At 41.9% G+C, this 26,912-nt stretch overlaps 1 protein-coding gene and 1 long non-coding RNA gene across 2 annotated transcripts; one reads left to right on the top strand and one right to left on the bottom strand.

Moving 5' to 3' along the window:
* Window positions 1-353: 353 nt before the first annotated feature.
* Window positions 354-4,602, top strand: NKX3-1 (NK3 homeobox 1). Its single transcript, XM_023216743.2, has 2 exons — window positions 354-676; window positions 1,628-4,602. The coding sequence occupies exons 1-2, from the start codon at window positions 397-399 to the stop codon at window positions 2,044-2,046; spliced, it is 699 nt and encodes a 232-aa protein (XP_023072511.1). The 5' UTR covers window positions 354-396; the 3' UTR covers window positions 2,047-4,602.
* A 5,363-nt stretch (window positions 4,603-9,965) lies between these two features.
* Window positions 9,966-14,452, bottom strand: LOC111545710. Its single transcript, XR_002732527.3, has 2 exons — window positions 14,342-14,452; window positions 9,966-10,306 (listed from the first exon to the last, which is right to left on the bottom strand). It is a non-coding gene; the product is annotated as an uncharacterized LOC111545710 (long non-coding RNA).
* Between the last annotated feature and the right edge of the window lie 12,460 nt (window positions 14,453-26,912).

Below are 26,912 nucleotides of genomic sequence, written 5' to 3'. Positions count from 1 at the left end.
GTTCGTCTTGGTCATCCCATCCCCATGAGCTTCTCAACTTCTGTTGCGGGTGGGTTGGGGCAGAGGAGCCCAGCTTTGGGGTGCGCTCCCGACCTGGGAAAACGGCTCAGGGCAGAGGGAGGAGAGCTGGGTGAAGGAAGGAGAGGGAATTGGGGAAGGAGAGGGAATTGGGGAAGGAATCCCCTAGGGAGGAGCGGAGCCGGCTCTTGGTCAGGCCTTCCCGTTCCGCGGCGTCACCTGGAGCGCAGGGCGGCCAATCCGCGGCGCGGCCCGTCCCGCGGCCAATGGGAGGGCGGCGCGGCTCGCTTCCCCCGGGGCTATAAGCGCGCCGGGAGGCGGAAAGTGAAAGCTGTGCAGGCTGGGCGGGCGCAGCGGGGCCAGAGTGGGGCAGCCGGGATGCTCAGGGCCACGGAGCCGCTGCCCGGGGAGGCGAAAGCGGAGGGGGCCGCGCGGCCAACCCCATCCAAGCCGCTCACGTCCTTCCTCATCCAGGACATCCTGCGGGACGGCGCGCAGCGGCGAGGCGGCCACACGAGCAGCCCGAGACGGCGCGACCCGGAGCCGGAGCCAGAGCCGAAGGGAGGACGCGGCCCCGCCGGGGTGCAGAACGACCAGCTGAGCCCCAGGCCCCGCTCCGCGCCGGAGGAGGCCGAGACGCTGGCGGAGACCGAGCCAGGTAAGCGGCGAGGCCAGGGCCCGAGGGCAGCCTAAGGCGGACCCCCCAGAGCTCGGGGTGCAGGGACGCGGGGCCCCGCGGCGACAGGCAGAGGGACCTCCCCGCCTCCGCAGCCACGCGTGCGCGCCCTGGGGACGAACCCTGAGCCCCAGCGTCAGGGCGGCGCAGGATTCTGACACTGCAGGACTCTCCCGGCTCCGTGCCCTCCGCTCCCCGGGGCTCAGAAGCCGGCGCGACCGCAGCGCGACCGCCCTCCACCGTCCCGGGAGCGGATCCCGCCCCGCGCCACCCGCGATCGGCGCCAGCCCCACGGTAGTTACGAGAACTAATGATAACTTATTAATAGTGACAAAGTAGGGGTTGACCAGGAAAGCCTCCGTGTGCTTCCCAATCCCGTGGGCAGTAAAGCGGTACATTTTGGGTTCCCTCCAGGAAAGAGTTATTTTCTTTCCTGTCACTTCTGATGAGGCGACCGAACGCCTCGTTTAGCGAAGAGGGAATTAAAGCCCAGAATGAGTCTGCCTCTGCGTCTCCCGTTGCACAAGCCCTCTCTTGCCCACCTGAGTCTTAACACCGGATGCCTTTTGGTCCGGCCTTCCCAGGTGTCTTGTTCCTCTGTCTTCCCTGCCTCCCTCTCCCGCCTCTCCTCAGCACGCAGATCCGGAATCCCCATCTAATTCCACTAGACAATAGGGAGAAAGTTCAACCACGAAACATCTCTAACTTTGGGTTCTTAATGATTCTTAGAAAATGAATAGGTTATAAACATATTTACTCACTGTTCACTCCGGAGAGCTCCTTAGTCGTGTGAAAAAAGTGAAATGTATCCACGATGACAGTGTGCTGTTTGTTCACTCACTAAAGAGATAAGGGTGGATTGAATTCTGTTCTCTTCCCTGCTAACATGTAACTTTTGTCTTCCCATCCCTCTTTCCCCGCTGTCCTTTCCAGAAAGGCACTTGGGGTCTTATCTGTTGGACTGTGAAAACACTTCAGGCTCCCTTCCAAGCCTCCCCCAAACCCCTAAGCAGCCGCAGAAGCGCTCTCGAGCTGCTTTCTCCCACACTCAGGTGATCGAGTTGGAGAGGAAGTTCAGCCATCAGAAGTACCTGTCGGCCCCTGAACGGGCCCACCTGGCCAAGAACCTCAAGCTCACGGAGACCCAAGTGAAAATATGGTTCCAGAACAGACGCTATAAGACTAAGCGAAAGCAGCTCTCCTCGGAGCTGGGAGACTTGGAGAAGCACTCCTCTTTGCCAGCTCTGAAAGAGGAGGCCTTCTCCCGGGCCTCCCTGGTCTCCTTGTATAACAACTATCCTTACTACCCATACCTGTACTGCGTGGGCAGCTGGAGCCCAGCTTTTTGGTAATGCCAGCTCAGGTGACAACCATGTATGATCAAAAACTGCTTTCCCCAGGGTGTGTCTATGAAAAGCACAAGGGGCCAAGGTCAGGGAGCAAGAGGTGTGCACAATAAAGCTATTGGAGATTTGTGTAGAAATCTCCGATCTTCACTGGTGAGACAATGAAACAACAGAGACAGTGAAAGTTTTAATATCTTTCTCCCAGTGCATTCTGTAGGTAATTTTTTTGCTTCTGGCTACCTGTTTGAAGGGGAGAGAGGGAAAATCAAGTGCTGTTTCCAGCTCTTTGCATGATTTTGGATGAGCTGTACACCTGAGGATTCTGTTCTACAACTCCATCCCCCTGTGTCACTGAATATCAACTCTGAAAAGGCAAACCTAATGGGAGAAAGGACAGCCAGAATGAGGATGTCACCAACTGAATTAAACTTAAGTCCAGAAGCCTCCTGTTGGCCTTGGAATATGGCCAAGGCTCCCTCTGTCCCTGTAAAAGAGTGGGGCAAATAGAGGGTCTCCAAGAGAACGCCCTCATGCTTAGCACACATTTGCATGGGAGGGGGAGATGGGTGGGAGGAGATGAAAATATCAGCTTCTTCTTCTTCCTTTTTATTCCTTTTAAAATGGTACGCCAACTTAAGTATTTACAGAGTGGCCCAAATAGAGCAAGATGCACTGGCTGTGATTTTAAGACAAGCTGTATAAACAGAACTCCACTGCAAGAGGTGGGGCCGTGCCAGGAGAATCTCCGCATGTCCAAGACAGGGGCCTAAGGAGGGTCTCCACACTGCTGCTAGGGACTGTTGCATTTTTTATTAGCAGAAAGTGGAAAGGACTGTCATCAACTTTTTTCTCCCGCATTGGAGAATTTAGAATCAGAAGTTTCCTGGAGTTTTCAGGCTATTATATATATTGTATCCTCAGAGGCGACATATTTCTTCCTTCCCTCCTTTTAAAATTTTTTGTTCCTTTTTTGCAGCAATTACTCACTAAAGGGCTTCATTTTAGTCCAAACTTTTAGTCTGACTGCACCTAACTTATGCCTCACGTATTTAGCCTGAGATCCCGAGATCTGGTCTTTTTTTTTTTTTTTTTTTTTTTTTTTTCAATTTTTTTCCTCTCCCCAAAGCTTTATCTGTCTTGAGTTTTTAAAAAAGGTTGGGGGCAGATTCTGAATTGGCTAAAAGACATGCATTTTTAAAACTAGCAACTCTTATTTCTTTCCTTTAAAAATATATAGCATTAAATCCCAAATCCTATTTAAATACCTGACAGCTTGAGAAGGTCACTGCTACATTTATAGGACCTTCTGGTGGTTCTGCTGTTACGTTTGAAGTCTGACAATCCTTGAGAATCTTTACATGCAGAGGAGGTAAGAGGTATTGGTAAGAGGTATTGGATTTTCATAGAGAAGGAAGAACACAGTGCAGGATGAAGGGCCAGGCTCACTGAGCTGTCCAGTGGAGGGCTCATTGGCGGGGTCATGGAAAAGAAGGCAGCCTAGGCCCTGGGAAGCCCAGTTCACTGAGCAAGCAAGGGACCGAGTGAGCCTTTACAGGAAAAGGCTAAGAAAAGGGAAACCCATTTTAAAACACAGCAAGAAACTGTCCAAACGTTTTGGGAACTGTGTTTATTGCCTATAATAGGTCCCCAAAATGGGTAACCTAGACTTCAGAGAGAATGAGCAGAGAGCAAAGGAGAAATCTGGCTGTCCTTCCACTTTCATTCTGTTATCTCAGGTGATCGGGTAGAGGGGAGACATTAGAAAAACATGAAACAACAAAACAATTACTAATGAGGTATGCTGAGACCTGGGAGTCTCTTGATTCCACTACTTCCATTTAGTGAGAAACCTTTCAATTTTCTTTTATTAAAAGTGCCAATCTACTGTTGGTGGCAAAATTGCCAACATAACTTGATAGAAAGTTGGCCAATTTCACCCCATTTTCAGTGGTTTGGGCTCCACATTGAAATATTCAATGCCATGTACTGCTGACACCCACCGGAGTACTAGCCAGCACAAAAGGCAGGGTAGCCTGAATTGCTTTCTGCTTTTTACATTTCTTTTAAAATAAGCATATAGTTCTCAGTCCCTGCTGAGTACTCTTTCTCTCCCCTCCTCTGAATTTAATTCTTTCAACTTGCAATTTGCAAGGATTACACATTTCACTGTGATGTACATTGTGTTGCAAAAAAAAAAAAAAAAAAAAAAAGTGTCTTGGTTTAAAATTATTTGGTTTGTGAATCCATCTTGCTTTTTCCCCGTTGGAACTAGTCATTAACCCATCTCTGAACTGGTAGAAAAACATTTGAAGAGCTAGTCTATCAGCATCCGACAGGGGAACTGGATGGTTCTCAGAACCATTTCACCCAGACAGCCTGTTTCTATCCTGTTTAATAAATTAGTTTGGGTTCTCTACATGCATAACAAACCATACTCCAGTCTGTAATATAAAAGTCTGTGACTTGAAGTTTAGTCAGCACCCCCACCAAACTTTATTTTTCTATGTGTTTTTTGCAACATATGAGTGTTTTGAAAATAAAGTACCCATGTCTTTATTAGATGTATCTGTGTGTGATTTTCAGTTTCCTAAAAATTACATGCTGTGTCACTTAGATATTTCTAATTACCATATCCTCTTGCCCTCATCCACCTGACACACCAGTTGCAACCTATGGTGATCAAAAGCCTCAGCCTACCCAGTAGCTGATGATGGCCATCCTTTTATAAATGCACTGTCCTTCATTCCTGTTAAGTCATGGGGAGAGGAAGGCCTTTTCTCTCTTCAGTTTAATAATCAACTGTTCCACTATTCACAATAGCAACATCATGGGCTGAATTAGATTTTAAAATGTGGTGCGTATATACCATGGAATACATATGCAACCATCAAAAATAATGAAATCATGTCTTTTGCAGCAATATGGATGGAACTATTGGCCATTATCATAAGTGAAATGACTCAGAGACAGAAAGTCAGAAACGGCATGTTCTCATTTGGAAATGGGAGCTAAACGATGGGTGCCCATGGACATACAGAGTGGAACAAGAGACACTGAAGGCTCCAAAATGTTGGAGGGTGGGAGGAAAGTGAGGGATGAAAAATAACTGGGTACAGTGTTCACTATTCAGGCAATGAGTACTAAAATTCCAGACTTCACCACTGTGCAATAGATCCATGCAACACAACTGCACTTGTACCCCCGATCCTATAAAAATAAAAATAAAAAAATTTAAATAATCACCTACTCCAGCCAAGGAATACCTTTTGTTTAAAAAAAGATAACCAAGTATTTATTTACTTTCTTGAAGACCTTAAAGGGAACACAAAGACTCCAGCAATCCTTTAAAAGTTCCCCTTTGGCCAGGTGCGGTGGCTCATGCCTGTAATCCCAGCACTTTGGGAGACCAAGGCGGGCAAATCACCTGAGGTCGGGAGTTCGAGACCAACCTGGCCAACCTGGTGAAAAAAACCCTGTCTCTACTAAAAAGACAAAAATTAGCTGGGTGTAGTGGCATACGCCTGTAATCCCAGCTACTCCAGAGGCTGAGACAGGAGAATTGCTTGAACCCAGGAGGCGGAGGTTGCAGTGAACTGAGATCATGCCACTGCGCTCCAGCCCGGGCAACAAAGCAAGACTCTGTCTAACAAAAAAAAAAAAAAAAAAAAACCCTTTTATGTTCCACTAGCCCCTCATGCTATAACTTCCCTGGCTCCTGCATCTCCCAAAAAATGTCACCTTCATCCAGAGCTGACAGACCTCTTGCAAGTGACGCCTTTAAACTGGAATCACAGGTATGAAAAATAGGTTTTATTAATGTGTTAAAATAAAACATAAACAATACATCCTTCATCTCCCTGCACTTAAACCTTCATTAAATCCCACAAGAGGAGAATCCCATTCACCTGATTACCTTCAAGAACTGACGGTTTCTTCCTCCCTCCTTCAAGGAAATAGAAGCTTAAAGAGTAAGGTGCTTACTCTAAAGAAAATATATCATAATTTCAAACTTTCATCTAATCCTTTAAGCACATGTACACACAGGTGGGGCTTCTCCTGGCATGCTCACATCATAAGATTTACCTCTTTGCACAAATCTGTAATCATCCTCTCCTTCCCTGGAAGGCCAAGAGCTCTCAAATTACAAAGACACTTGCAGTCAACTAACAGATGTAGATTTTAACACGTCGAAACCCCGTCTCTACTAAAAATACAAAAAAAAAAAAAATAGCCAGGCGTGGTGGTGGGCGCCTCTAGTCCCAGCTACTCGGGAGGCTGAGGCAGGAGAATGGCGTGAACCCGGGAGGCAAAGCTTGCAGTGAGCTGAGATCGCGCCACTTCACTCACTCCAGCTTGGGCAACAGAGCGAGACTCCCTCTCAAAAAATAAATAAATAAATAAAAATAACTAATCCAGAAAATTAAATAAAAATCTACCATCCCTTAAGAAAGTCCTCTTCTCCCTCCTCTTTTTGTCCCTTTTCCCACTTTCTTTCAATGTCTCTGCTAATTTCACACCCCTCTTCTTCTAGCAACTCCCCTTAACATGCCATCCAGCAATCCCAGTTAGAATGCCACATTTTCGTGGCATCTAGAATTTCTTTTCAATTTGTCTCTCAAGTTACTTCTGGTGAAAGTTTCTAGAGCCACTGCAGCTTTGTCATCTGTGGTCCCATTGGTTCTCCCCAAGCCTCCTTAGGAAGGCCAACCATAGCTGTGAGAGGGGAAACGAATGTCAGAGGCTTGCATCTAACAACAATGTTTTCCTTCTATCAGAGCTAATTACTGTTGTAGGGTGATGTTAATTTCACATATCTTAAAGCTGACCTTGAAGAAAACAGTGGCCATTATGAGAAAGTTACTTAGCTTAGGTGCCCGGGAAACAGCTCCAGTTATTGGGAAATTGCACACAGAAGCTTTCTTGAGAGGGTGCTCGGGGCACATCTGGGAGGAAGTGAGGAAGGCAGGGTTGAGGAGAAGGGGAACGTGACTTTTAAGACAGCTGCAACTGAGGCCTCACCCAATACCTTAAGAAGCTCCAAAACCACTGTGCACCAAGTTGAGGATTGTAGGCTGGACATTTGTATCCCAGCATCAGCTGCCTCCCGAAAATGAGAATAACCTTGGGCAATGTAGTCCTGTCTGTGTTAGGCGATGGCCATCGAGGGACCCAGCTGTGATTCATTGCACCAATATGCCTAGCAGCTAGGAGGGGGCACATCAGCCCTGCACAGCAGGACTCAGTGGAGCACCATGTGATCCACGATAAGACAGGATCCTTTCCTTGGTCACTCTTTGGGCCACAGTCTCCACCATTTATCGCAGTGAGAAAATCGGTGTCAGATGAGCTTTGGAGCTCTGAGTTCTGCACCCAGACAGCCAGACTCTGCTCCTCCCATGGCCATGATGAACACGTCACCAGGGCATGCTTTTCAAAGCTGAGAGTTATTTACTGCTCAAGAAAAATGGCAGGACCGATAGCCCTGGGACATGAAGAGCTCCTAGTTTAGCCTAGACTTGGCCTTCATGCAAACTTTCCCAGACAGACTACCCCTTGGAAAGGGTTATCTAAAGTCTGCAAGGGAAAGGAAAAGAATTTCAGTTTCCATGGTATGTACTCCCCTAATTTATGCAAAGGCTGTAGATAGATACAGACTTGACTTATTTCCTGAGCTTGCTCTGGGTCCAATATGGAGTTTAGGATAGATTTAGGACAGAGATTTAGGATAGATCCATTGTGTGGCATCTTCTAACTGGGCATTCTTCACCTGTTTCCAGCCAGCTCCGTCATGGGAAGAGCCTGTACTGGGGAGGTGTGACCAGGTAGAGAGAAAAGGGTGATACACAGAGAAAAGTTCTATTTTCTCATTGGAATGATTATGGGATACCTAGAGAATTTGTTTAAAGCCTAGTGTATTAGTTCATTTTCACACTGCTATAAAGAACTGCCCAAGACTGGGTAATTTATACAGGAAAGAAGTTTAACTACTCAAAATTCCACAGGCTTAACAGCAAGCATAGCTAGGAAGCCTCAGGAAACCTACACTCATGGCAGAAGGCAAAGGGGAAGCAAACAAGTCTTACATGTGGCAGGTGGGAAGTGAACTGAGAGCACAGGAAAAAAACTCCCACTTGTAAAACCATCAGATCTTGTGAGAGAGACTCACTCACTATCATGAGAACAGCATGGGGGAAACCATCTCCATAATCCAATCACCTCCCACCAGGTTCCTCCCTTGACACATTGGAATTGCAATTCGAGATGAGATTTGGGTGGGGACACAGAGCCAAACCATATCACCTAGAAATAGGCATGGGAGAATAAATGCTGATTTTGCTCTTTTAACAGTGAAAGTCCAGCAGCAATTAGTCTCAAATACCAACTGTACTTACAATTGCAGTTGCATCTGTAGATGCCTTTTACCCGGTGGTTGTCAGCATTGGTTGTGCAACAGAATTTCCTGGGAGTCTTTGAAGACATACGAAGGCCCAGCCCTACTTCCTACTTAACACCAACTGTACTGTAATCTCTGGAAATAGGGTTCAGGCATCAGTTTTTGTTTTTGGTTTTTGAGGTTTTGTTTATTTGTTTGTTTTTTGAGAGAGGGTCTTGCTCTGTCACCCAGGCTGGAGTGGCACCATCATAGCTCAATGCGACCTTAAACTCCTGGGCTCAAGCCATCCTCTTGTCTCAGCCTGGTGAGTGGCTAGGACAGCAGGTGCACACCACCACACCTGACTAATTTTGATATTTTTGGTAGGAAAAGGGGTCTCACTATGTCACCCAGGTTGGTCCTTAACTCCTGGGCTCAAGGGATCCTCCTTTCTTGGTCTCTCTAAGTGCTAGGATTACAGGTGTGAGTCAAGGCATCTGGTCTCAGTACTTATTTTAAAAACTAACAGTGTACAAGATTACAAACCACTTCCTTATCCTTCTTTCAACTGGTTTGTCTACTCGGCCTCTCAGACCTTATAAAATCCTGTGAAAGACAAATGGATGCCAGGACAGGAGAGAGACATCTGGAGGTGCCCACCAGGAAGAGAGGAGTTGGGGGTGGATTTTCTTTGTTTTGTTTTGTTTTGTTTTTGACTTGCTTTTTCTTTTTACAGAAAACAGATGTTCAACCTTTCTTATTTTCCTACCAAGCCTCCTCCTCCTGGAATGTCTGGTATCATCAAACGCCCTTTGTAATCTAGGAAAGCCCAGCTCATTCTGGTTGATCCCTCAGTAGAAGTCTAAGGGACCCAAAGTGTGTGTGTGCTTTTGCTAACCTGGTCATTCAGAAGCATTTATTACACACCTCCAACCCAGGCTCCCCCAGACTGGCAACACGCTCTTTGACTTCACCAAGGAAGACAGAAAAGAAAATCTTATTTTTGACTGTGCCACTGAGGACTTTTCACCCAGCCAGAACCACAGAGCCTTCTTAGTACATTGCTGGGAATAGCAGGTGCCAGCTAACATCTGTCAACTAGTGTCACGCTTCCCTGACAACTCATCTATCAGGATTAAATCATGTCTTAAGGCTGACACAACATTTACACATCCTTCTGCCAAATTGGTAATGTACATTTAATTTTTTTCTGGTTTTTTTCTTTTTTTGAGAGAGAGTCTTGCTATGTCACCCAGACTGGACTCAAACTCCTGAGCTCAAATGATCCTTCCACCTTAGCCTCCCAAATTGCTGGGACTACAGGTGCACATTACTGCATCAGGTTCTATGTCTTCAAATAGATGCCTAATTTACAGACTTAAATTATGTGTTCAGGAATAGATGGGTGTGGAGGGTGCTCCAAGAAGAAGGAATATGCCTTGAGTTTTAAATTAAAATTTGCTTGCAATAAATGCAGAGTTGGCCTTAGAACTCCACCCTAAAGCCAGAAAAGCTTAAACTTGACCTAAACAGCATCTGCAAACAAGAGGAATGGAAATGAGTTAGTTCTTTTATTAAGAAGAATGCAGGCAATATTCACAACATGAACTTGAGAGCAGGGAGGAGATGGCATCCTGTCATGGAAAAGTTTGGAATCTCTCCCTCACTCCATCCTGAGAGCTGGTTTATACTTAGATCCTTTATATTTTTTTCCCTTCAAGGAAGATCTGACTCACGAAAGGCTAATATGTGCAGGTTCCCCTGCTTTTCAAAGACTTGGATGGTAGGTGACTATGTGGAGTGAGCACAGAGGATTGCAGTGAATAAAGATACATGAGAAGGTGCTTAATTAGCTTTAGCAGAGCTCTACTTAGATGTTCCACAATCTCCTTCCTGTGGGGAGAAAAATAACAGCATGAGAGACTTGGATTAAATTAGAGAGACTTACAGAGGGTATGGATTTTTCTTTAGTTGCTCCCTTAGCAAAACACACAACTTGCCAGAGTAAATTGATCATCAAAGTTTAGGACAAAGGTCCCGGGGTCCACAATGTGACTCCTACAAAGGATTTCTCTGGGTTTTTAGTTTTCCTCGTCTGTAAAGTGCATAGACAAGACTCTGTAAATTGCAAACTGCATCAGGAAATTCCGGTGGAAGTAATTCTTTAGATTAAAAAAAAAAGTGAACAGGGTGAAGGATAATAGCATGGGCAAGAAAAGACACATTAAAGACACCCAAAGTGTAGATTTCAGAATTCTTCAGCCTCCTATTTGCAGAATCCCAACTTCAGAAATGTCTCTCAGGCCTTGACTTCAGTTGTGTGCCCTGTTACTGGGTTGTTGCCTTTCTTTGCTTTGAGCCAGTTCAACTGCAAGGGAAGAGCAAAGGAGAAGGAGGAGGGACCGCGAAGAGTCCAAAGCAAGGGGGAAGAACCAGATGGGTAGTTTTCCATGGGCTACAGAAGCATCTTTGTACACATATGAGCTCACAACCCCTCTCGTTGGCTCCTGATTGACCCCTGAGCAGAGAGATGGCTCCACATCCTGGAGATTAGATTTTATTACAGAGACAGACTGGGGACATGTCAACTTTGGCATCAGGAAGGAACAAAAGCTGGACTGGGATCTGAGGAAAGGTGTTCTCATTATAACCCAAATAGGTTTTATAAAATTCTGTGCAGGCACACACCCCCATACAAAAACGGTCAGCTTCACACACAGAAAAGCAGCTTGGTGAAGAACAAGGCACACTACATAGTAAGTCATGGGGAAAATCTCCAGAGAACTCGTTGAAAATGAACCCCTAAAAACCAGAATTAATTTGATCTTAGGCTACAACCAACAGTGTATGGCATCTCGAGCAATGGAACTAAGTGTCCCTTCCCTTCTCTGCACTGATCAGACAGAGGTTTGACATTGATCAAATATACGTTGAATGAATGAATAAATGAATGAGTGAGTTCAGACCTCGCCTGGAGTACTAGGTTCAGTTCTACACACCATACTTTGAGGAAAACTATAGCAAGTTCAGAAGAGTATAACTGGGAGGATGCAAGAGTATAAACATGTCACATGAAGAAAAGTAGGAGAAACTAGGAATATTTATCCTGAAAAAGAAAAGTCGGTGCTGAGGGTGGGGAAGGCATGGGGTTCAAGGGAGAGAAGAAGGACTAGACTTTTTCTGTGTTGTCATAGGTGCAATCTTCAAGGTGACATAGGACTGAGATCAGCAACGCCTGCAAAAATATTGGGCTGATGTGTGTTCTGTGTCATTGGGGAAGTTTCTCAAAAATAATATTTGGTAAGGAGGTCTTGAGAAGGATGAACAGCATGGTGCTACTCAAAGATCCTTACCAACACTCTGGTTCTATTGCTCTAGAGAGAAGTATCTGGTTGTAACTCATCTGCCACCTACTAATTGTGAGATGTAGATAAATCGCCCAACTTCTGTGAGTTTCAGCTACTCCTCTGTTAAACATAGAAATTAATTCTCCTGGTGGTTAATGGAATCAAATCAGCTCTGCAGGTCCCATCTTTGATTCATAAGGAAACCAATTGTGTGATTTCAAGGACAGTGAAGATCTACTGATTGATTGATACCTGCTGATTAATATCTGAAATTCCACCTATAGGGATTCATTCTTGAACCTTAAGAATTTATTTCCAATTAAAATATGAATATTCATGGGAGAAGTAATGAATTAAACATAATGAATCATTTACTCCTAATATGAATAATTTTCCTAATATCAACACAGCACCATGTGACACAGAAAACAAATTTGTATAAAAGAGAAGGGAAAGCATTCTGGAGGCTTGAGAAGAAAAAGATAAACTTACATTTCTATTTCTAAATTTCATCTAAGTTTAGCACCGCTTATAAGTCAGATAATTCTGATTGTTTTATTGCTTAGTCTTACATTCTGGGCTTAAGCTATTGCCTTATTTTCTTGGAATCTTTTGACTTCAGACCTCAGAACATATATATTGTGGCCTGGAAAATGGATATCCAGAGAGACAGAGGGAAAAACATTGTTCTAGAAGCAAAAGGACAGAGAGGGATGATGATTTCTCTCTATTGTGTCAATCACGTGTCCTTTCCTCCAACTCAGAAATTATTAATACAGTGTAGATGAAGGGAGACAAAAATATTTTTATATTTACTTTTATTTTAATTTTTAACCCAAAATGCTACAATTCTAAGACCTTTACCTAAGTCTGTCATTGTTTAGATTTCTCTAAATGTAGCATGGCATAATGAAAAGAGCAGAGATTCCAGCTTTAGAACCAACCTGGAACTCTGGCTGTACTTTTATATTAACATTAGCTGTGTGACTTTAGACAAGTTATTTGATCCATTGAGACTCAGGTTCTATGTCTTCAAATAGATGCCTAATTTACAGGATTGTTCTAAGGGTTAAATGAGATAAATCCAGCACATATTAGGCCATTAAGAACTGCCAGTTCACTTTCTTCTTTTTGAGAAAATGTCTAAAATTATCCACATGTTACATAAGTTTTTAGACTACAATTAAATATATGGAATGGTCACTTAATATGTTTCAGATGTGCTGTTCCATGAAGCTACACAGCAGATGATATTTTCATTTGCATTTTTTGTGGTCACTTAATATGCCAGTGAGTTAATACTCTGTAATATATAACCATATTATTGGACAGGGAAATTGGAAATAGGTAGGTAGGCAGGTAGATAGATAAAAACATTTCAAAGCAAACTCAGAAAGAAATGCAGAAAATGCAGAAAAAGTTGCCACAAAAGAATTCAATATGAGTCTCCAAGATAGAGTAGTATCTCCTGGGCTGAGATATGACTCCATGGAATCCCTTATAGGACCATTCCCACAGAAAAAGAACTACATCCCCTGAATTTAAATCATTAGAGGTAGAGGACCAGAAACCAGAGCTGTTGCTTCTATGACCAAAGCTGGATTGCACAAATACAGACAAAGAAAATAAATCAACAAAAATAGCTAAGAGGCATTTCTAAACATGCCCAGCTGCAAAAATTTATGGCTATTAGCTCTTGGAAAAGGGTCATTTCAGATAAGACAACTATTTATACAGAAAACAAAAATGAAACATATATTGATTGGTTTTCAGTTGACTCTCCCAGTCCTGGGAGAGGTAGGAAGTAGGAAAAAGCCTAAGTAAACTGCTTGCTCCCATCCACATAAAGTCCCCAAAATTTGGACAAAAGGTGGCTTCAGAAAAAGCTGAAGTTCAGTGTTTTATGACCATGTGGACCTTTTTTTATTTTCTCCAGCATTCTTTTGTAAAAGAGAGGAAAGGACCCAAAGGCATAAACATTCTTGAGATGGAGGCTTTTCCATAGCCAAGTTAGACCTTTGAGTACTACGGGAGGAGTGGTTCATAGCAGAAATTCCCCTAGCAGGGAAAGAAGACTTTCTCTTTCAACTGTTGCCATGAATCTACTGTTCAAAGGCTGTATGATGTTGGAAAGTTATCCACTTCTCCATATCTTAGTTTCCTCATCTTTTAAGTAGTTGCTGAGATCTCTTCCAGCTCTACCAGTCAACATTTAATGATTTTTCTTCTATTTTTGAAGCTGTCAGACTCGTCTCCTAACCATGTAAGTTTGAATACATTAAAATGTAAAGATAAAGTTTGCATATAAAGTGTCATTCAAGTAGATCCCTAGTAATTTGTCACAATGTCCAGCCCAATACAAATTGAGTTAAATTTGCACAATCTACAGAAAGAGTTTGTTTCACATGACTGTTAAAGAGAGTCAAAGGAAATAATGCTGTTAGAGTAATTTGATAACTATACAGGCATCCTTACTGTAATATGTGCAATGCATATGCCAACCTAGCTGAGGTCTCCTCGCCCCTGGAGAACCAGATAAGCTTATCTCCAACCACCATTCATGCCCCTTCAAAATCCAAACCTCAGCAAGATGGTTGCTAAGTCCTAGTGGGCTCATTTCATTCTCAGCTTCCTCAGGTGTTCTCTGTTCTTCACTGCAAAAGTAGAACTCGAGTTCTTTCTTGAATTCCTAAAAAACAAAACAAAACTTTCACACAAAGCACTCATAAGTGTGATAGAGTTTAGTAAGGGTGAGTTGAAGTGGTTAGGGACAAAAGTGAGTGTCATATCACAGCAGCAGGAAGATTTTCAAATTCAACATCAGGCATCCCTAATCTTATATGGTGGAATTTCTAATGGTTGCTTCATTGCATGTGGATCTCAGCTTTATTTCATCCGCTCATTCCTCCAATCTCCTTTCTTAATCTTTCCTTTCCTGTCTTCTGTATCCTCCCTCTTGGGAACACAGAGCACCCTCTCCTTGACTCAAGCAGGGCACTATTTTTTGTTGGTTGTTGTCTTGACTTATGCCTTTGCAAAATTTACCTTCTTTTCTTAGTAACTTATCAAAATGTTTTTTCCAAACAATGGCATTTTTCCCTAAGAAGAATTCTGGTGCCTAAAATATTTTAAGTTACCTTAGCTTTTTCATCTGAAAATTTTATGGTTATAAATTGTTACCATAAAGTGGTAAATTATGGTAATACATTATTACCATTATGGTAATAATTTATTACTCATCATAATGGTACTATATAAATATACAATTTATAACTGTAAGAAAAAGTTTCAGATGAAAAAGCTAAGGTAACTTATTTTCCAGTAGTCTTAAAAAATGACTTTAGTTGTACTCAGAGGTAAGCAAACAGTAGACAATTAGTTCAGAGCCTGTAATTAAGTAAGGCTCTAAGCTAGACCTTGATGAATCAATGAAGCTTAAAATGCAATATGGAGGCAAAAGACCCAGAATACCCAGCATACTGAAAAAGAAGAAAGAAGTTGAAGGACTGACACTATCTGACCTCAAGACTTACTATAAGCTACAGTAACCAAGGCAGTGTGGTCGTTAGTTAAAGGAGACATAGATCAATGCAACAGAATAGAGAGCCTAGAAACAGATCCATGTAAATATAGTCAAGGGATCTTTGACTAAAGAGCAGTAAATGCAATTTAATGGGGGAAATGATAGTCTTTTCAACAAATAGGGCTGGAACAATTAGATATCCATAGGCAAAAAATAATAACAATAATGTAGGCACAGACCTAATACTTTCCACAAAAGTCAGCTCAAAGTGGATCATATATAGACCTAAATAAAACGTACAATGCTATAACACTTCTAGAAGAGAACACAGAAAATCTTTGCGGCTTTGGGTTTGTGATGAGTTTTTAAATACAACACCAAAAGAATAATCCATGAATGATTTCCATGAAAGAAAAAACTGATGTTAGATCTCACTAAAATTAGAAACTTGTGCTCTTTGAAAGACACATTTAAGAGAATGAAAAGTCATAGACTGAAAGAAAATATTTGCAATCACCTATCTGATGAAGGATTCATCTCCAAAATATACAGATAATCCTTGAAATTTAGCAATAAGGAAACAAACAACCCTATTTAAAATGGACAAAACATTTGAACGGCATCATACCAAAGATATACAGATGGCAAATAAGCCTATAAAAAGATGCTAGACAATTATTTGTAATTACATTGCAATGTAAAACAACGAGATAACACCACACACATATTAGAATTGCTGAAATAAAAAATAAAAAAAAACTGACAATGCCAAATGCTGGTGGGGATTTGGAGCAGTAGGAACTTTCATTAATTGCTGGTGGAAATGAAAACTGGTACAGTCACCTTGAAAGACAGTTGTTTCTTAGAATGCTAGACATAGTCTCACCCCATGACCCTGCAATTGTGCTCCTAGGTTTCTAGCCACTTGATTTGAAAACTATGTTCACACAAAACATGCACATGAAAGTCTATTGAAGCTTTATTCATAATTGCCAAAAAGTGGAAGCAACCAAAATGTCCTTGAATATATGAAAGAATAAACAAACTGTGGTACCTCCATACAATAGAACAGTATTAATGATAAAAAATGAGCTATCAAGCTATGAAAAGACATGGAGGAATTTTAAATCCATATTAATAAGTGAAAGAGGTCAGCATGGTAATGCTATATACTAAATGATTCTAATTATACATTCTGGAAAAAGCAAAACTATAGAAATAACTTTTTTAAAAAAATCAGTGGTTGCCAGCAATTTGGGGAAGTAGGGGAAGTATGAATAGGTGAAGCACAGGGGATTTTTAAGGCAGTGAAACTTCTATGTAACATTGTAAGAGTGGATACATGACACTACGCATTTATCAAAACCCACAGAACTTTACATCACAAAGAGGGATGCTTAATATATGTAAATTTTTAAAACTCACTTAGTGGGCTGGGTCCAGTGGCTCACATCTGTAATCCCAGCACTTTGGGAGGCCAAGGCAGTTGGATTGCCAGAGCTCAGGAGTTCAAGACCAGCCTGGGCAACATAGCAAAACCCCATCTCTACAGGAAATATACAAAATGAGCCTGGAACATCTTATAGTTTCAGAAAGTAAGAAAGCATTAAACACACACACACACACACACACACACACACAATGGTAGGGGTATATCAAAAGGACACAGGAGCCAACTGAAAGAGATCCCAGTGGCCAAATATGAAATGATTTAAGTAATAAAATAAAAGAATAATGGATTATAACCCAAAGCATGAAATAAATACACATAAGCGCATTCTAGTAACAATAAATAACTGAATGAATGAATTAACGAATGAGAAGAAACAAAATCCTGTGCAGAAGAATTCAGAATAATTTATGTAGATATTCCACCCTCAGCAAGGAGGGTGGAATACTTTGCTCTTCCCTCCTTAAGATGGGCTGCAAATAATGACTTCCTTCCAAAGATTGCAGCTTGGAAAGGGGGAAAACAGGAGGAATTTTGCCGTGGAGAAACGTTGACAAACACCACTTCATCCATATGATCAAGGTCAGTTGACAGCATGTACTCTAAATATAACATGGTGAAAGTGGCACTTTACCTCTCTGACCTTCCTCCCCCAAACCCATTAATCCAGTCTAATCATGGGAAAGCATCAGACACATTTCAATTAAAGGCATCCTGCAATATACCTGACCAATACTTCTCAAAACTGTCAAGGTTATCAAGAACGATGAAAGTCTGAGAAACTCACAGCCAAGAGGAGCCTCAGGAAACATGACCAAATGTACTGTGGTATCCCAGATGGGATCCTCAAACAGGAAGATGACATTAGGTAAATACTAACGAAACCTGAAAAAATATGTCAGTAGATGTCAGTTATTAATAATGTATCAATATCAGTTCATTCGTTGTAATAAATAAGTCCTAGTAGTGTAAGAGGTTCATAATAGGGAAACTGGAGAGGGTGGATGGGAGTTCTCTGGGGCATATAGTACTCTCTCTACTATCTATGCGATTTTTCTGAAAATCTAAAACTTTTCGAAAATTAAAGTCTGTTTAAAAATGTATGGTATATTCACCATTTAAAAAAAAAAAACAAGTATATGAGCAGGCTGGGCACAGTGGCTCATGCCTATAATCCCAGCACTTTGGGAGGCCAAAGTGGGCAGATCACTTGAGGTCAGGAGTTCGAGACCAGCCTGGCCACCACAGTAAAACACCATCTCTACTAAAAATACAAAAATTAGTCTGGTGTGGTGGCGTGTGCCTGTAGTCCCAGCTACTCAGGAGACTGAGACAGGAGAATCGCTTGAACCCAGGAGGTGGAGGTTGCAGTGAGCCGAGATCACACCACTGCACCCTAGCCTGGGTGACAGAGCAAGACTTCATCTCAAAAAAAAAAAAAAGTATATAAGTGATAGATTTGTTAATTACCTTTATTTAATTATTCTACAATGCAAACATAGCAAAACATCACACTGTACCTCATAAATACAATGTATACATCATTGTCTATCAAATAAAATGTATAATTAAAATAAAAATATACAGTATGACACACAACAAATACTTATTGAACAGTAAAATGACAATGTATATGGCATCAAGGAAATTACATTCTGCACAAAAAGAGAGAACATCATATGTGAAAATGTCAGTAATATAAGGCTGTCTGATCTGAGTGTCAAATAGTTGGTAATAACAAGTAACCTTTATTAAATGCTTACCATGTGTTTACTAAAACCTCACATGTGTTATCTCATTTAATGCTCACTATAGCCTCCAGAAGAGGTGCTAGGATTATTGCCATTTTAATTATCTCTGTTTTACAGATAAGGAAGCTGAGGCTCAAAGAGGTTAAGTAACTTGCCAAGTCATATGGATGACAAATGGCAGAGCCAGGATTTGAATTCAGCCTCTCTGATGACAAAGTTAATGTATAACAGCTTAAAGGAGTTACAGAGACAGAAGCTGTCTTCTCTGGAGGGCCAGCCAGTTTTTGTGGTAGCATAGGGATTTGAGCTGAACTCTAAAGGCTGGAAGGACTAAGATGAGTGGAAAGATGGAAGGAGAACATTTACAGTGGAGAGAAGTCTGTGAGCAAGAGCCGGAAGGCTGGTGTGGCCAAGTCCTCCAGAGAGCAGAGGTGAGCTTTACCCTTGGCCTCCTGTGCAGCGCTTCTCCCAGCTTCTCAAATCCAGAGCTGGGGAGCCTCTACCACGGCTCCATCCAGCTGCTTTGGGAGTCACACTCTTGCCTTTCTATTGCACCAACATGGAAGGACAGGCATCCCCTCCGGAAACCCACAAATACCTCCAAAAAAATCAAAGTTTAAAAAAAAAAAATTCCTAGCCACTGGAATTCCTTGAAGAGCTACACGAAGGAGAGTGGCACAAGCACATGCGCCCCTGGGGGGCTTCGTAAGCAGTACACCTGCTCAGCAGACACCCACATTTCCAGCCCAGGTTTATAAGAGTGGGCATTACCCTTCCATCACATAATTATTCCTTCTCCGCTACATTAGAGCCACCAAGTCTCCACTCTGACTTCTGCTGCACCTCTGAGATTCCAAACCTCGATTCTGTCTCTTTACACAACAATTTCCTATATGCATCCCAAAGACCACTCCTCTGCAATTTAGAGTCAAACGTGGTTCATTATGGCATCCCAAAGATCTTTCCCTGGAGAAAGTCTTTGGTTAATTTGTGTGGCTATATGAAGTCGATTTTCCTATCAAGTCACATGGCCTTCTCCCATATCATCTAAAGTGGTGTTATTCAACTACACATCTATTTATTTTCTTCAGTCCTGGGCCTAAGCAAAGGCAGAGAGGCTTGTCTTCAGTTCTCCCCTCTGTTCACTAACAAGTTGGGGTGGTCCTTCCTCTTGCACAGCCTTCAGCAGCCCCAAGTCTGCTCCAAGGTCCCCAAATAGCTTCTCAGCAGCAGCCCCAGAGGCCAGGCCTTCTTGGAGCACTAAGGTCTCTACACTGCTTGCTATAGGCTCTGTTCCCGGTGTAGGAGGAACTGCTCTGGGTGAATTCTTCCCTAGATTACAGGTTTCTGTACTCAAAGCTCTGTAATTGTGATAGCCTTTATACCCCGTGTGGTGTTTGGACAGGGAGCCCATTTGGGAAGGGCCATTGTCAGAGCTGAGGGTCGCTGGGCACTGCCATCTGAGTTTCAGCTAATTGCCAGGCAAGGCCCTGGGTGCTGGAGAGGACACAAAGGATCGCATAAATAAAATGCAATTCTATCCCTCCAATTGAGAAAAATTACATAGTAACTTTAAATAGTCAAATGAGACTCAGAATTGTTTTTCTCTGACAAATAATATTGTAAAAGGATGCAGCAGATGGTCTCTAAAAACATTTTTTATTGTCATTCTGTGATTCTCTGAATGATTTGCATTCATTCATTGGGCAAACACAGATTAAGTACCTACCAAGTTGTATCCTAGGCAAGGCATTTAACCTGCATTAATTCACCCAGGACATTTTGCCTGATTGGAGCTAGAGATGCAGCCCATGGCCATGAAATAGAAAAAAAGCTCACATGCCCACAAAGGAAAAGGACCCACACTTCAGCTTTGGTTAATGCCCACTGTCAACCAGCTGACCTAACCAGTCAGAACAGGAGATTCTAGCAAGCCTTTGGTACATACACTATCTCAAGAGTCCTCATGGGCCCCCAAGTATTGGAGAAAGGAAATCAAGCCACCATTTCCAGTTTGGTTCCTAAATGGAGCCAAAGCAGAAATAGAACCTAGGAACTTTGAACTTCCAAGCAAACACTGTATTTATGAGGCTCTGCACCTCCCACTGCCTCAGAGACTGCCAAACCCCATCAGAGTGAAGAAGCAAAGTGCAGACAACGCAATCTGTGGCCCCTGGCAAGGACCAGGGATGTGCAGGATGTGTTCTGCTTTTAATGCATGTCCCCTTTTAATTACAGAGCTGGTCAAGAGCTCTCAGCTCCCACGCACCCAGTTCCTTATAATGCTAGACTGTTCTACAGCCATCCCCACTAGCAACAGAGTAACAAACACAACTGCTAGCCTCTGCTCCTTAAGGGAGCAGGGGTTCCAGCTGATATGACCAGTTCAGCAACAGTTCCTTGTTGTCTTGCTTTTTTCCAAACCAGGGCCTGTTGCCATGGGTCAAGGAGATGGACCCTCTGCTGTCATCCTCTCCCCAAAGAAGTCATTTTCCAGGGCAGGAAAATGGCTCCCATTAAACTTCCTTCTGCCCTGGAACAGAAGAGTAGTTTTCAGGCAGAACTTCACATCTGGTTTCTGATGCTATTCAAATCAAAACACAGTACCTGAAAGGGGAAACCACGTGAATTCTGCAAGGATGTTCAGTTCTGCCTGGGAGATTTTAGCTCCAATGTTTCCATGGCTGCACAGACAGATGCCCAAGGTCTAAACTGGGCGAGAGCATGTAATATTGGGATATACTATGGAATACATATTTGGTCTCTGCCTGGGATTCTTAAAACCTTTGGAATTTCCTGAGTGGTGATGAGAGGAGCATCTTTTGTTATTCATAATAAGCCCCTTTCAATTATACCTGAGTTTATACTAATGAAGTGACTCTTGGATGATGGGGTCTGGACCCCGGAGGAACCAACCATGTGATTAGAGCACCGGAACTTTCACCTCCACCTTGGAATTCTGGGGAGGAGAGAAGGGCTGGGAATTGAGTTCAGTTACCAGTGGCCAATGACCTCATCAAGTATACTTACATAATGAAGCCTCCATAAAAACTCTGAACTATGAGATTCACGGAGTTTCTAGGTCAGTGAATAGTGGAGGCTTGAATAAGATGGCAGGCCCAGTGAAGGCATGGAAGCTCCATGCCCCTTCCCCATCCCTTGCCCTCTGCATCTCCTCCATTTGGCTGTTCCTGAGTTGTGTCCTTTATAACAAGGGTCCTCAACCCCTGCCCCCACCCCCCACCTCCCTGCCGCTGGGTTGCACAGTAGGAGGTGAACCTCAGGTGAGAAGACAAACGTCATCTGTATTTACAGCTGCTCTCCGTCACTCCTATCACCACCTGAGTTCTGCCTCCTGTCAGGTCAGCGGCTGCATTAGATTCTCATAGGAGCATGAACCCTGCTGTGAACTCCAATGCGAGGGATCTAGGTTGCACACTGCTTATGAGAATCTAATGCCTGATGATCTGAGGTGGAACAGTTTCATCCCGAAACCATCCTCCCACCATCTGTGGAAAGATTGCCTTCCATGATACCAGTCCCTGGTGCCAAAAAGGTTGGGAACTGCTGCTTTATAAAACTGTTAATGGTAAGCAAAAGGTTTCCCTGAGCTCTGTGAGCCACTGAAACCAATTATTGAACCTGAGGAGGGAGTCATGGGAACCCAATTTACAGCAGCTCAGGCAGAAGCACAGATATTAACCTGGGACTTGCAATTGGCATCTGAAGTGGAGGCAGTCTTTGGGACTGAGTCCTTGCCCTGTGGAGTCAGCACTCACCCCAGATAAATGGTGTCAGAATTGAATTGAATTATAAGACACCCAGTTGGTGTCTTCAGAAAACTGAGCAATTGCTTGGTGCAGAAAAACCCACACATTTGATGATGAGAGGAGCCTAGTCAGAAGTGTTCTGTACGAGTGTAGAAAAAAACTTTTATCTTTTTAGAGCCCATAAGTACTCAGATTTGGGATTCTACTGAATAGAGGAGAAAGAGGACGGAAGAAACAAATGTCTTGGAGGCTTATAGTCTGTTTTCTGAAACACAAACATTGCAGTAATTCACACTTCTTTCAGAGAAGTTGCCGACACAGGAGACCTCAGATATAGAAGAGCCAGAGAATTCCAAAGCCTCAGACTCTGGAAGGAGAGGGTTCTATCTGCATTCTGTTTCCACTTCTTGAGAAGGTCAGTAAAGAGATAAATATTCTCTAAAGTATCTAGCCACACAGCTGGTCTCCAAAACCATTCTCTATTAGTGTCAGGCTGTTATTTATAATCTTCCTTCAAGATTATGTAATGTTGCCAATGTGAGTGTTTTGTGGACAGGATTTCTTCTTAGGATATTACTTCACATTGGGAGTGAAGAACGCAGAATCTGAATTTTACAGATTAACTCTACCCTGGAATAGAGTTTGGGGTCTTGTGTCTGTTCTATATGACTCTCTAACCTTTAAGCTCTTCAATTAACACCTGTGTAACCAGCTTAGTTGGGTTTCAACTCCAAAGCAAGCTATCTACTCAACTTTTCATCTACACCAACAAACAAAATCCGTGAGCTCTGCTTTTCTGAAATTTTAAGGAACTAATGTAAATAATGAATATCTACTCTTTGTTTATTTATTTATTTATTTATTCATTCATTCATTTATTTATTTATTTTTTGAGACAAGCTCTCACTATGTACCCAGGCTGGAGTGCAGTAGTGTGATCACAGCTCACTGTAGCCTCAAATTCTCAGACTCAAGTGATCCTTCTACCTCAGCCTCTTGAGTACCTGGAACTACAGGTGTGCATTACCATGCTCGCTGTATTTTCAAAATTTTCTTACAGGTACAGACTGTCACTACGTTGCTTTGGCTGGTCTTGAACTCCTGGGCTCAAGTGATCCGCCTACATCAGCCTTCCAAAACGTTGTGATTATAGGTGTGAGCCTCATACCTGGCCCACCTACTCTTTTTAAGGCATGAACTCTTATTACTTGAGTTACAAATAATACCAAGGTTGACTGATATTAATAAGTTAAATTTATGAGATTATTTTTTAGTTGTCTTCATGTAATTCATTTTTTGAGCCTTCTAGCATCTGTGAAGAAGCTAGGACAAATAAAATTTATAAGGCATTGTTATTATTATTGTTGCCATTTAACAGAGAAGGAAATTGAGGATCAGTGGAGCAGAAACTTGGCTGGGTTTACATGACAAGTCAGGATTGAAACGAGCACTGAAACCCTGGGTTCCTGACCCTTAGTCTAGTAAATAACTAAATACAGAAAATCCAGTCTGTGTTTTTGTAAAAAATGATACTGAAACTTTATAACACATTGCCCCTGCACCTTTTCCAAAAGGCCTACTTTAATTCCTGAGTGGATTCCAAGCTGATGACCACCTATTGGAGACACTGTGGAGGAGACTCTCACATTGGGCAGAAGACCAGACTACTTACCCAATCACGCCTCTCCTAATGCACTAGAACCCATTTCACAGAGTAAAGTAGTGAGCACTCCACTTATTATGTAGATAGCAAGTTGCCAGACCAATGGTTCTGAACTTGAGATTACAGACACTTGAAGTTTACAGTATCTTTTTCAAATAGCCAAGAACTCCGTGAGCTCTGCTTAGATGAGTCACTTAGTCTCCGTGAGTCACTTAGATGACTTTTACTGCTTTTTCTGGTCTAGTTACTCTAAAACTTCCCAGAGCAACACTGAATGGAAGTGCTGAGAGTAGACATCCTTGTCTCTTCCTAATGATAGGGGGAAAACATCCAGTCTTTCACCATTAAGTATAATGTTGCCTGTGGGCTTTTCATATATGCCCTTTAATGGACTGAGGATGTTTCCTTCTAGTCCTATTTATTTTTTGTATGTGTTTTTTTAAAAAAACCATGAAAGGGTGTCAAATTTTGTCAACTACTTTTTCTGTATCTATTGAAATGATCATGTAATTTTTGGGTTTTGCTAAATTTTTAAGAACTTTGTGTTATTAATTACAATGACACATACTCAAGAGACTATTTGTCATTAATTCAGACTGCTTGATTCACTGCTTGATTTTTTTTTTACAAGAGCATCAGGACTACTCAATGACGGAAAGAATAGCCTTTTCGACAAATGATGCCAGGACAACGGGATAGTCATGTGCAAAAGAGTAGAGTTGGTCCTCTACCTCACACCATATAAAAAGTAACTTAAAATAGGATGAAGACTTAAACATAAAAACTAAAACTATAAAACTCTTAGAACTCTTAGGAGAAAATATAAGGCTAAGTCTTCATGACCTCACACTAATAAAGGATTCTTGGATATGATGCCAAAAGCATAAGCAGAAAATGTACAACTACTATATATCTATAATAAATACACTGGACACAATAAAAATGTAAAGCTTCTGTGTGTCAAGGGACTTCATCAAGAAAATGAAAAGACAACACACAAAACAGGAGAAAACATTGGCAAATTGTAAATATGATAAGGGACTTTTTTCCAGAATATTTTAAATACTCTCCTAAATCAATAATAAAAAGACAACATAATTTTTAAAATGACCAAAGAACCTACATAGACATTTCTCCAAGAAAGATTGTATAGTATCAGAGAAAAGCAAATCAAATTCACATTAAGATGCTACTTTATCTCCATTAGGATGGCCAGAATCAAAAAGTCAGAGAATATGTCTCGATGTGGATATAGAGAAATCAGAAAACCCTCTGATTTTATATTAAACGTAAAATGATGCAGCCTCTGTGGAAAGCAGTCTGACAGTTTCTCAAACAAGTATACATACAGTTACCATATGAACCGGCAATTCCACTCCTAGGCAAATACCCAAGAGAAGTGAAAACATGTGTCTGTACAAAAGTTTGTACCCAGATGTTAGTAGCAGGATTTTTCATAATAACAAAAAGTGGAAAGAACTCAAATGTTTGTCAACTGAAAAATGGATAAACAAAATGTGATATATCCATCAACAGACTATTATTCAGCTATAAATAAGAAATGAAGTATTCATGAAAGCTACAACATGGATAAACCTTAAAGTGATTATGTGAATTGAAGGAGACCAGTCACAAAAGACCACACTTTCATCTATATGAAATGTCAGAATAGGGTAACCCATAGAGACAGAAAGTAAATCACTGTTTGCATAGGTCTGGGGCAGTGGGGAGAATGGAAAGAGAGGAGTGATAGCTAAAGGGTACAGGGTTTCTTTTTGAGGTAAATAAAATGTTTTAGAGTTGACCACAGTGATTGTTACATGGCTCTCTGATTACACTGAACACCACTGGATTCTACACTTTAAATAGGTGACCCCCATCAGCTCTCGTCTTAACAAAAGGCGCAGGGAGCCAGAGCAGAGATTTGCTTTCTTTTCTCTCTTTCCCATCCCAGTCTGCCCTGTGCATCCCCAGGGCCCAAGCCTGTTCCAAGAGAATCCAAGGGTCAGAAGCAAATCATGTCCCGTTGCTCTCTGATCCTTCACCTCCACGATGTTTTTATTTATTTTATTTCACATGTTTGTATGGTATGTGAATTATATCTCAAAAAAGCTGTTAAGAAAAGTTAACAGTGGCTTTTGTGTTATGTAATTTTCTCAAACTTAGATACAGAATTAATACCCACCATCACATGAGGGTCCATGAAGTTTTAAAAGTTAAAAGAGTCTTTTTCTATGAGCCATGAAAAAAAAAAATTGATGAATTGTTCTTTATCACATTTAAAACACCTGTTCATCAAAATACCCTATTAAGAAATTGAAAAGCCTAACTACAGACTAGGAGATGATATTTGCAACACACCTATCTAACCAAAAAAATGCCAACAGACAGAAGATGTACAAATGGCTAGTAAGTTCATAGAAAGATGTCCAATACAGCTAGTCATCTGAGAAATACAAATTAAAAGTGTAGTAAGATGCCACCACATATCCACTAGTGTTAGTGAGGACGAGGAGTAAGCAGAACTCTCAGACACTGCTGGTAAGAATGCACAAGCACTCACCAGCAGTGGTACAACCACTTTGGAAAATCTCACAGTTTCTTATGAAGTTAAATATACACTTACATATGATGCAGCAATTCCATTCTTAGGCATTTACTTGAGATACAGGAAAACCATGTTCACACAAAGATTTGTATATGAAAGGTCATTAGAAGTTTTGTTTGTAACAGAAAAAAAAAATAGAAGTCCATCAGGAGGTAAATGGATAAATAAATTGTGGTATATTCACACAATGGAAGAGTATTCAGCACGAAAAAGAAACGAACTGTTGATTCACATAGCAACATAGATGAATTTAGAAAATCATGCTAGGCAAAAGAAGCCAGACACAACAGAGGACATGCTATGTAATTCTATCAAGGTCTAGAAAAGAGGGTATGGCCTGCTAAGTGGCAGAAATCAGGCCATTCTTGTCCTTGGCTGCAGTGGAGG

Source organism: Piliocolobus tephrosceles, chromosome 7 (assembly GCF_002776525.5).
Source record: "Piliocolobus tephrosceles isolate RC106 chromosome 7, ASM277652v3, whole genome shotgun sequence".
NCBI classification, from domain to species: domain Eukaryota; kingdom Metazoa; phylum Chordata; class Mammalia; order Primates; family Cercopithecidae; genus Piliocolobus; species Piliocolobus tephrosceles.
This window is presented reverse-complemented; position numbering and strand designations above follow the sequence as displayed.